The sequence below is a fragment of the Pseudoliparis swirei genome, chromosome 18, assembly GCF_029220125.1.
Source record: "Pseudoliparis swirei isolate HS2019 ecotype Mariana Trench chromosome 18, NWPU_hadal_v1, whole genome shotgun sequence".
NCBI lineage: Eukaryota > Metazoa > Chordata > Actinopteri > Perciformes > Liparidae > Pseudoliparis > Pseudoliparis swirei.
This window is the reverse complement of record NC_079405.1, coordinates 270,001-282,500: the sequence shown is the minus strand read 5'-3', so window position 1 is coordinate 282,500 and position 12,500 is coordinate 270,001. Positions and strand designations below refer to the sequence as shown.

Genomic DNA, 12,500 nt, shown 5'->3' with positions numbered 1-12,500 from the left:
GGTCTTCAGTACTCGCCCAGATATGCCATCTGGACCTGCAGCTTTCCTGGTGTTCACCCTCAACAGAGCCCTCCTCACACTGTGCTCGGTTACAGAGAGTGTGTGTTCATCCCCAGCGGTAGAACTCACCTCGCCACGCTAACGGTGTTGTTGTTAGCGCGAGCTAGCGCTGTTGTTGCTAGCCTCAAACCGTGCATAAAATGAGTTCAGGTCGTCCGCTAGGGATGCGTCGGCACTCACCATAGCGCGGGGTCTGCTCTGGTAGTCTGTGATAGTCCGTAGCCCCTGCCATAGGCGCCTGGTGTCGCGCTGCTCCATCTGTGATTCCACTCTGTCTCGGTACTTCCTCTTGGCTTCCTTCACCGCCTCCTCAGTCCATAGGCCGCTACCTTGTGCTCGTCCTTGTTCGCGGATACAAGACCGGAGTTATAGGCAGCAGTACGGGCGTTCACAGCTTCACGGATGGATCTATCAACCCACGGCTTTTGGTTAGGAAAGACCCTAACTTATACCGTGGGGACGATGGTGTCCGTTAAGCGTTGCTATGAGGCTCATTGCTACTTCCGCCAAACTCGCTGGCGTCACTGGAACTGGATTGGATCATGTCCCAGTCGACGACGCAGAGCGCCCTGTAGCTCAGCCTCTGATTGGTCAGACCACCGCTTCACGTTCCTCGTCACTACCGCTTCCCGCGATCTTTTGCGGTATCCGGAAGCAGAAAATGGCGGCATGGTCTGATTTTCGAACGGAGGGAGAGAGACAGCCTTGTAGCCTCTCTTGAATGGCGTATAGCAGTGGTCCAACGTTCTTTCCTCTGGTAGCACACGTAATGTGCTGGTGAAAGTTCGGCATGACTTTTTAGGTTAGCCCTATTAAAGTCCCAGCCACCACCACAGCCGCGTCGGGATACTTGTTCTGATGCCGACATAACACATCATGTAGGTCCGATAGTGCTACGTCGGTGTCCGCTTGTGGTGGAATGTAGACGGCTGTGGTGATGACCGAGCTGAACTCCCGGGAAGGTAGAATGGACGGCATGAGATCGTCAGATGTTCCAGGTTCGGCGAGCAGGAGCGAAAGAGTCTTAATGTTCTTGGGGTCGCACCACATGTTGTTCGTCATGAAGCAAACCCTCCACCCTTAGATTTACCAGACTCTTCCGTTCTGTCTGCACGGAAAACAGAGAAGGACTCGGTTGGGCATATGACTCGATCCGCACCAGCGGGTCAGCCATGTTTCCGTCAGACAAAAGATGTTACAGTCCCTCATGTCCCGTTGGAATCTGATCCTTGCCCAAACATCATCCATTTTATTTTCCAGAGACTGGGCGTTAGAAAGAAGGATGCTGGGCAGGGGGGGAGGGGGGGCTTGAACTCTCAGTCTGTTCCGAATTCCGCTCCGCTTCCCTCGATGTTTTCGTCGTCTTCCCGTAGTAGCGGCTCCTCTGTTGATGACGTGGTTCGCCGACGATCTCTGCCGGCCACGCTGGATCGATGGAAAAAGTGGACAAAAACCCTTGTTTTGCGCAAAAGTTTATGTCCAAAAGTGTGCTGTGGTCGTATGCTGTTAGTGCCGATGTGTTTGTGGCAAAGAAAACATTAAAAATAAACACAAAAACTAAAAGAGCGCACAATCTCCGCGGAGCTACCTCGACGGCGTCTGGACACAGCCGCGCCATCTTTAATCTCACTGCTTTGTTTACGTCTCACTGCTTTGTTTACGTTTCACTACTTTGTTTACGTTTCCTCACTGCTTTGTTTACGTTTCCTCACTGCTTTGTTTACGTTTCCTCACTGCTTTGTTTACGTCTCACTGCTTTGTTTACGTTTCCTCTGCTTTGTTTACATTTCCTCACTGCTTTGTTTACGTTTCCTCACTGCTTTGTTTACGTTTCCTCACTGCTTTGATTACATTTCCTCACTGCTTTGTTTACGTTTCCTCACTGCTTTGTTTACGTTTACGTCTCACTGCTTTGTTTACGTTTCCTCACTGCTTTGTTTACGTTTCCTCACTGCTTTGTTTACGTTTCCTCACTGCTTTGTTTACGTTTCCTCACTGCTTTGTTTACATCTCCATCATAACAACAGGCGAAATACAATGCCCAAATGTGTCCAGTTCCTGTAGCGCCCCCTGGTGTTGACCGGCTGCAGGTTGTGTGAGTAACAGGAAGCATTGAGAACATATACGCCACGTTTGGAGTGGTTAGTCCCAATAGTGTCGAAGTTATGAGCATTGAAATACAAGACACGCCCCTCAGAGGTTGATTGGTCCATATAATCTGAACACAATGAGATAATCAAAACATGTGACACCCAATAGGCGACACAGCTTCACTCATGGTGCGCACAACGTTTGGTGTGGATCGGACCCAGCGGGAAGGAGAACTCGCCAATTATGGGGTTTTCACCAAATTCTAAATGGCGGAAAGTCTAAGTAGGCGGAGCTTAGGGGTCTGAGAGGCTTCTGTGTAGAGCAGGTCCAAGTGGACCCGGATGCTCGGCCGATATTAAACTATATTGAGCTGGTGCAGGGGGTGGGTTCTGGTGGGTTTTGGTGAGTTGTGGTGGTTATGGTGGGCTCTGGTGAGTTGTGGTGGTTCTGGTGGGTTTTGGTGAGTTGTGGTGGGTTTTTGTGGGTTTTGGTGGGTTCTGGTGAGTTGTGGTGGGCTCTGGTGAGTTGTGGTGGTTCTGGTCAGTTGTGGTGGGTTTTGGTGAGTTGTGGTGAGTTGTGGTGGTTCTGGTGGGTTGTGGTGAGTTGTGGTGGGTTCTGGTGGGTTTTGGTGAGTTCTGGTGGGTTTTGGTGGGTTCTGGTGAGTTGTGGTGGGTTCTGGTGGGTTTTGGTGAGTTGTGGTGGGTTCTGGTGGGTTTTGGTGGGTTCTGGTGAGTTGTGGTGGTTCTGGTGAGTTGTGGTGGGTTCTGGTGAGTTGTGGTGGGTTCTGGGGTCTTGGTCCCCCGAGCACTGAGAACAGTTCTCCTGGTGGCCACCAGAGGTCAGCGGCAGCAGCGTGAAGCTAGAGATGCTGAGCGCTCCGCTTATTCAGGTCAACTCAAAGACAACATGAGTGTGTGTCGCTCAGCCTCTGCATTAGAGCCTTTTACCAGCGACCTCTGACCCCGGTGATTACGGAGAGGAGGCGCAGCTTTCACATCTCCTCTTAGGAGCTGCAAACAAACAGACACGCGTGGCTTTAGAACACCGGCACTTAGCACCGCCGGCCAGGGTGTGTGTGTGTGTGTGTGAGGGGGGGGTAATCTCCACGGAGCAGGACTCTGTCCATTAGGGGACAAGTTAATTCAGTAATCATGAAAAGACATTTATGGACGTAACGAGCTGATCCAGGGAAGGAGAAACATTTCAGCCTCAGGAATCAACGGGGATAATCCCCCCCCCCTGCGCCCCCCCTCAAGATTAAGTGGGACATTATCCCACACGGACATAATTGCTTGTATGAACTACTTTATAAAGGATTGGATTAGAAGAGAGAGAGCCAGCGTTTAAAACACACACACACTACAGTGGTATTAGAGCAGCGCAGAAGAAGACAACATCTGCCAGCTGAGGGATTCACATCTGTATCCATACCATAATAATAAAGAAGTTGCTGTGGTTCTTTTGGTTCATATATATGTATATATTAGGGCTGTCAGCGTTAACGCGTTAATCTATGCGATTAATTTGGCCGCGTTAACGCACAAAAATATTTTAACGCAACTTTGTTTACTTCCGGTGTTCGTTGAAGTTTTTACACTCAAACCGAGTGTCAAACAGCGGCAGTACGGTTTAACACTGTTTCCGTTTTAAAAACTATGAGTTCTCTGCGAAAATAAGGATCATAAATGAGTTTAACTGGTGGATGAATCAGTCGGGTTTCCTCCTGCTCCTCCTTCCTCCCGTCTCCCCCTCTGACACACAGAGGAACGGAGGGGCGACGTGTCGGGGGACGCGGCGCGGAGAGAACTCGTCACACGAAACCTTCACCGTGATTGGTCAATCCGTTTGTCTGTCAACATTTTGGGGAAAAAACAACCAATGAACACTCAGTAAATCACAAAGGACCTCCCACCTCACAGGTGAGGCTCATTAGCAGCCTGTCAGTCAGAGAGCAGAGAACACGGCACCAGGACAATGAGCCTCATTGAATAGAGCTGAGATTGTTCTGGAATGTTTGATGTAGAACACGTGGGGGTGTGTCACATGAAAACGCCTTTAAAAGGTGAATTTTTTGTTTGTTTGTAAAATGTATAAAATGCCCCCAGCCTCCAGAGGGTTAACGTGACATATGTGAATGTCAGTCAGTTACCAAGGCCACTGGTTCTGCTGTTCAGTGGTAAAGATGACAGGACCAATGGGGTCTCTATATACTTCTTTTTTTTTACTAATCTGATGTTTCACTGAAGAAACAATTTATCATCCACAATATTAAATACCTCGCTGGCACTTTATAGGTAGGAGCCTCTTTGAAAACACAGCTCTGTGTGAAGTTTGGTCTTTAAAAAGAATGAACTTGTAACTTTTAATTGCGATTAATGAATTTCAAAATGTGCGATTAATTAGTTACTTTTTTTTAATCGATTGACAGCCCTAATAAATATATACATATATATATGTACACACACATACATATACAAATATATATATATACACAGGCACGTGCACAGATAGAGCCCTCGTGGTGCTCAAGCTCCTCCCCTTTGCCCTGGATGAGTAAAGTGCCCTTTTGGCTGGAGACACATTTTTTTTATTCATCCGTATTTAAGAATAAAAGTTTCTCTCTGTCATCAAGTCCCCCAAATGTGTTTTAATATCCGACGGGGCATTTATTTGAGTTCTTGTGAGAATTTCTCCCCGACATGCTCCACGGCGCTCACGAGCCCCCCCCCCCCTCCTCCTCCACTTCCTCCTCCGCCCAGTGCTCCTCGCGCCACCAAGCGGCTGCACCTCCTTCTCCTCTGACCGCAGCATCAGACACACAGGTCATGACGTGTTTGTCCCCTGACGTTGTTTTGTGATAAATCAACCACAACATTAGCGCTGCTGAAAACATGACGTCACAACTGGTCCGACGGTTCCTACAAAAATAAACAAACAAAAACTCACGAAATCCGTGATTTCAACGCCTTGTCCAGCTGTTTACTGACGTTAGTTATGTTTAGAGAATAGAGAGAGGAGAGAGAGAGAGAGAATAGAGAGAGGGAGAGAGAGAGAGAGAGAGAGAGAGAGAGAAGAGAGGAGAGAGAGGAGAGAGAGAGAGAGAGAGAAGAGAGGGAGAAAGAGATAGAAAAGAGAGAGAGAGAAGAGAGGGAGAAAGAAGAGAGAGAGAGAGGAGAGAGAGAGAGAGAGAGAGAGGAGAGTGAGAGAAGAGAGGAGAGAGAGAGGGAGAGAGAGGAGAGAGAGAAAAGAGAGAGGGGAGGAGGAGAGAGAAAAGAGAGAGAGGGAGGAGGAGAGAGAAAAGAGAGAGGGGAGGAGGAGAGAGAAAAGAGAGAGAGGGAGAGAGAGAGAGAGTTCTTATTCCGTTCTATTCAACAGGGGCTAGTCTAGGATTTGCGTGGCCAGACTGAAATAAAATCATAGGCCTCTCTTGTTCAGAGGGCCGGGCTAAATGTGGAGGCGGGCCGTATCCGGCCCGCGGGCCTTAGTTTGAGGACCACTGCTCTTGGCTGTTGATGTCTATCAATAGCGCTCATTTTGAAAATGACGTAAGAGGGCAAGACGGATCCGTATCAGACCAGCGAGGAGGGCGATACGTGGCTGACATGACGACCCATTAGCCAATCAGAACGCTTGTACTGTTGTTGCTATATAATAATTCATCTTTATTCATAAAGAACATGTAAGCTGCCAGAGGAGACCAGGTGGAGGATGTATTGCATCATCAGTGTAATGCTGCTAATGCTTCAACTCTGGCACAATTTTATTTTGGCATTGGGTGCCCTTTTTTTGGGTTTGAGCACCTGCCCCCCCAAATGTCTGTGCACGTGCCTGTATATACACATACATATACACATACATATACACATACATATACTGTACTGCACACCACACTCTCTCATCTGGACAGCCAGAGGGGGGGCTATGTGAGACTGCTGTTCATTGATTATAGTTCAGCTTTCAACACCATAGTCCCCTCCAGACTGGCCGGCAAGCTGATTGAGCTGGGACTGAACACCCCCCTGTGTGCTTGGATCCTGGACTTCCTGACCGCCAGGCCACAGGTGGTCAGGGTGGGCAGACACACCTCCAAATCCCTCACCCTGAACACAGGATCCCCCCAGGGTTGCGTCCTCAGCCCCTACTGTACTCCCTGTACACACATGACTGTGTGGCCAGGTTCAGCTCAACACCATCATCAAGTTTGCGGATGACACAGTGGTGGTGGGCCTGATCTCCGACAACGACGAGAAGGCCTACCTGGAGGAAGTTGCTGATCTGTCACTCTGGTGCCAGGACAACAGCCTCATCATGAATGTCACCAAAACTAAGGAGCTGATTGTGGACTTTAGGAGGTACAACAACAGAGGACGACTCACCACTGGGGATTAACGGACTACTGTGGAGAGGGTGAGCGGTATAAATACCTGGGAGTCCACATCACCGAGGATCTGACATGGTCAACGAACACAGACACTCTGGTGAGAAAGGCAAGGCAGCGCCTCTACCACCTCAGGCAGCTGAGGAAATTTAAAGTTTCCCAGAGGATCCTTCAGTCCTTCTACTCTGGAGCTGTAGAGAGCGTCCTGACAGGAAGCATCACAGCCTGGTTTGGCAACTGCTCCGCTCAGGACAGGAAGGCTCTGCAGAGAGTAGTGCGTCGGCTGAGCGCACTATTGGAACTACACTCCCACCCTGCAGGACTTGTACACCAGGAGGTGCAGAACCAGAGCCGGCAGGATCATGAAGGATCCTCACCACCCCAACAACAGACTGTTTCAGCTGCTGCGGTCAGGCAGGCGCCCGTAGTCACGCTGCAAGAACAGAGAGACTGAGACGGAGTTTCTTTCCTCAGGCCATCAGGATTGTGAACTCCGACCTCACCAGGACCCCCACATAGACCCACACAACTGCCCCTCTTAGGCACACACACACACACACACACACACACACACATACTGTAAATATTGTGTTGTTTTTTATGAGTAAATAGTGTACTTGTTGCCCTGCACATTCCTGCTGAGCATTGCCACTTTCATTTCACTGCACACCCTGTGTGTGTATGTGACAAATAAAACATCTTGAATCTTGAATCTCTTGAATCTTGAATCTTGTATATATACATATATATATGTATGTGTATATATATATATGTATATGTATGTGAATATATATATGTATATATATACATATATGTGAATATATATATGTATGTGTATATATATATGTATGTGTATATATACATATATATATATGTATGTATATATATGTACGTGTATATATATATAATATATGTATATATATGTGTATATATATATATGTATACATATATATATGTATATATATGTATGTGTATATATATATACATATTTGCATATATATATATTATATATATGTATGTGTATATATGTACGTGTATATATATATTTGCATATATATATTATATATATGTATATATGTATGTGTATATGTATATATGTACGTGTATATATATATATGTATATATGTACGTGTATATATATATGTATGTGTATATGTATATATGCACGTGTATTATTTTTTTATTTTACATTTATTTAACCAGGAAATGCCTCATTGAGATTAAAAATCTCCTTTACAAGAGTGTCCTGGCCAAGACAGCAGCAGCAGCACGTCACACAAAGTTCCATACAATACAACATAAAACAGTGACAGACAACATATAAAACGAAAAACAAAATCACAGCATGAATAAAACCAAAACTAAGACTCAAGTCAACACAACCCAGCTCACACAGGAGCACATACCTCCGTCATATGAAACATCTACAGCTAGATGAATTTCCCTCCAATCTTTTCAATCTATTTTTAAAAACACCTCAGGAGACCGGCTCCCGGAGACCCAGGTCTGTCTGCAGCACATTCCAAGCCGCAGGAGCAGCAAACTTAAAACCTCTTTTCCCCATTTCCAAACGGACGTGAGGGACGGAGAGCAAGAGGAGGCCTTGAGCAGAGGTCACAGAGCGAAGATGGTAGCTTCCAGGGGTTTTCAGCTGAATTAGCGTCCAAAGATACGATGGAAGTACGTGGAGAATAGCCTTATAAATAAGGACATGCCAATGATTTTGTCTCCGGATGGACAGAGGAGTCCAACCAACCCTCGCATACAGGGAGCAATGGTGAGTCAGAGCCTTAAGGTTAGTGATGAACCTCAATGCTCCATGGTAGACAGTAAGGAGTGGAGACATTGAGAAGATGCATGCATATATAAGACATCACCATCATCAATCACAGGCATAAAAGTAGCAGCAACAATATATATGTATGTGTATATAGCAGCAATATATATATGTATGTGTATATATATATGTATATATGTATGTGTATATATATATATATGTATGTGTATATATGTTACAGGCCGACAGAACCCTGAGGAACATGTTCTGGGTCTGTGTATCAAAGGTAAATCATGTCGTTGATAATCCTCCGTAGAGATTAATCCGAGGAAGAGGACAACCATTAAAGAGATGATGTCTCTGTAATCTGATGAATTGAGGAGGACCAGGACCAGGTCCAGGACCAGGACCAGGTCCAGGACCAGGACCAGAACTACAACTAGCAAACCACCAAAGGGTTAGGGTAACGTCGGTCCAACATGTCTGACCTTTGACCACTAACCGGTTCTCTTAAGGTATCATCACGTTAACTAAGTCACGATACGATATCATCACGATACTATATCATCACGTTAACTAAATCATGATACGATATCACGTCAACTAAGTCACGATACGAAATCATCACGATAACTAAGTCACGATACGATATCACGTCAACTAAGTCACGATACGATATCACGTCAACTAAGTCACGATACGATATCATCACGATAACCAAGTCACGATACGATATCATCGCGATACCTAAGTCACGATACGATATCATCACGTTAACTAAGTCATGATACGATATCATCACGATACGATATCATGATACCTAAGTCACGATACGATATCATCACGATACAATATCATCACGATACGATATCATCATGTTAACTAAGTCACGATACAATATCATTACGATACCGAAGTCACGATACAATATCATCACGTTAACTAAGTCACGATACGATATCATCACGATAACCAAGTCACGATACGATATCACGTCAACTAAGTCACGATACGATATCACGTCAACTAAGTCACGATACGATATCATCACGATAACCAAGTCACGATACAATATCATCGCGATACCTAAGTCACGATACGATATCATCACGTTAACTAAGTCATGATACGATATCATCACGATACGATATCATGATACCTAAGTCACGATACGATATCATCACGATACGATATCATCACGATACGATATCATCATGTTAACTAAGTCACGATACAATATCATTACGATACCGAAGTCACGATACAATATCATCACGTTAACTAAGTCATGATACGATATCATCACGATACGATATCATGATACCTAAGTCACGATACGATATCATCACGATACGATATCATCACGATACGATATCATCATGTTAACTAAGTCACGATACAATATCATTACGATACCGAAGTCATGATACAATATCATCACGTTAACTAAGTCACGATACGATATCATCACGGTACGATATCATCACGATTCCTAAGTCACGGTACGATATCATCACATTAACTAAGTCATGATGCGATATCATCACGATTCCTCAGTCACAATACGATATCATCACGATTCCTAAGTCACGGTACGATATCATCACGTTAACTAAGTCACGATACGATATCATCACGGTACGATATCATCACGATTCCTAAGTCACGGTACGATATCATCACATTAACTAAGTCATGATGCGATATCATCACGATTCCTCAGTCACAATACGATATCATCACGATTCCTCAGTCACAATACGATATCATCACGATTCCTAAGTCACGGTACGATATCATCACGTTAACTAAGTCACGATACGATATCATTATGATACCCAAGTCACGATACAATAGTAATTATATGATGTAGGCCTGCGGTCACGTGACTCTGCGGTCACGTGACTCTGCGGTCACGTGACTCTGCGGTCACGTGACTCTCCGGTCACGTGACTCTCCGGTCACGTGACTCTCCGGTCACGTGACTCTCCGGTCACGTGACTCTGTGGTCACGTGACTCTCCGGTCACGTGACTCTGTGGTCACATGACTCTCTGGGGACAGCAAGCTGCAGATAAACAAGAGCTCCGTTATGACATGAAGACTCATTCTGCTCCACAGACTTGGTACCTTCATCGGTGCCGTCCATGATGGACGCACTGTCCTCCCTGCAGAGGAAAGGGGACTCTGCAAACAGCGCCCTCACCTGGACACAGAGGGAAGCACAGCACGCTTAGCGGAAATATGATGTGTTGGTGTTGTCACATTGTGTTGTTGTTGACACATTGTGGTGTTGACACATTGTGTTGTTGTCACATTGTGTTGTTGTCACATTGTGTTGGTCTTGACACATTGTGTTGTTGTCACATTGTGTTGGTCTTGACACATTGTGTTGTTGTCACATTGTGTTGGTGTTGTCACATTGTGTTGTTGTTGTCACATTATTGTGTTGTCGTCACATTGTGTTGTTGACACATTGTGGTGTTGTCACATTGTGTTGGTGTTGTCACATTATTGTGTTGTTGTCATATTGTGTTGTTGACACATTGTGTTGTTGTCACATTGTGTTGTTGTTGACACATTGTGGTGTTGTCACATTGTGTTGTTGTCACATTGTGTTGTCACATTGTGTTGGTGTTGACACATTGTGTTGTCACATTGTGTTGTTGTTGTCACATTGTGTTGGTGTTGTCACATTGTGTTGGTATTGTTACATTGTGTTGGTGTTGTCACATTGTGTTGTTGTTGTCACATTGTGTTGTTGTTACGTTGTGTTGGTGTTGTCACATTGTGTTGTTGTTGACACATTGTGTTGTTGTTGTCACATTGTGTTGGTGTTGACACATTGTGTTGTTGTCACATTGTGTTGGTGTTGTCACATTGTGTTGTTGTTGTCACATTATTGTGTTGTCGTCACATTGTGTTGTTGACACATTGTGGTGTTGTCACATTGTGTTGTTGTCACATTGTGTTGGTGTTGACACATTGTGGTGTTGTCACATTGTGTTGTTGTCACATTGTGTTGTCACATTGTGTTGGTGTTGACACATTGTGTTGTCACATTGTGTTGGTGTTGACACATTGTGTTGGTGATGTCACATTGTGTTGTTGTCACATTGTGTTGTTGTCACGTTGTGTTGGTGTTGTCACATTATGTTGTTATTGACATTGTGTTGTTGTTGTCACATTGTGGTGTTGTTGACACATTGTGTTGTTGTCACATTGTGTTGGTGTTCACATTGTGTTGTTGTTGTCACATTGTGTTGGTGTTGTCACATTGTGTTGTTGACACATTGTGTTGTTGTTGACACATTGTGTTGTTGTTGTCACATTGTGTTGTTGTTGTCACATTGTGGTGTTGTTGTCACATTGTGTTGTTGTTGACACATTGTGTTGTTGTTGACACATTGTGTTGTTGTTGTCACATTGTGGTGTTGTTGACACTGTAATGATCACATGGTTTGGCCTGTGTGTACGGCATCGGTAAAGGGTAAACTTTGTACTCGTTTATTTTCCTTTATGTCTATGTGCCGTACCAGTGTTTTTATCAGGGGCCTCAAGTGAGCTTGGGTTTAGTTAGGATCATGTGTTTTGTATTATAATTGTAATTATTATTATTGTTGTGTCACGGTCTATAAAAGGTGACGAGGGGGAAGTGACGCGGGGGGGTTTTGTTTGGGAGCGCGCTGACAGGCTCCGGTGTTGAGCGGCTCAGGACGGCAGCAATCCCGACTACTTCGATTGTGGATTTATGCCAACGGGCGGGATCTGTACTGAGAAGACTGCGCAGGAACACTGTCAACTGAGCCAGCACCGACAGGACTAGGGTGACGAGCGGGAGTGAACGCGCGCCCGCCACGTCTCCACCTGTTCGGGCGCTGTTCGCCGGCGTTTGGGGAGGGGGTTTGTGCGTGCATGTCGTTTACTTTTGTTTTATGGAACTGCAAAGACTTTGGGGACTGTCGGGATCCGGGATTATACTTTGTTTTGAGTGGGTTTGATTGTTTGCAGTGTGTGTTCATGTTGGAAGCTTGCTGATGCATTTAATTTTATTTAATATAATAATATTTGAGTTTATGCATTTCGACTGTGTGTTTTTCTTTTACCACCGTTTGAGCAGACACTTAACACCATTATTCGCAGATCCGCCCATTTCCTTCTTTTGCGTATTGTACCTTTTCCCCTTGATTGATTT

The 12,500-nt window shown here is 45.2% G+C and overlaps 1 protein-coding gene across 2 annotated transcripts in view; it reads right to left on the bottom strand.

The window, feature by feature from the left end:
• The window catches only part of entpd6 (ectonucleoside triphosphate diphosphohydrolase 6), a 29,394-nt gene that overhangs the window by 9,331 nt on the left and 7,563 nt on the right, over positions 1-12,500 (bottom strand). For both annotated transcript variants that reach the window (XM_056438606.1, XM_056438605.1), the window contains one exon: positions 10,436-10,511. In XM_056438606.1, the coding sequence (XP_056294581.1) occupies positions 10,436-10,511 (76 nt within the window). The remainder of the gene's footprint in view (positions 1-10,435; positions 10,512-12,500) is intronic.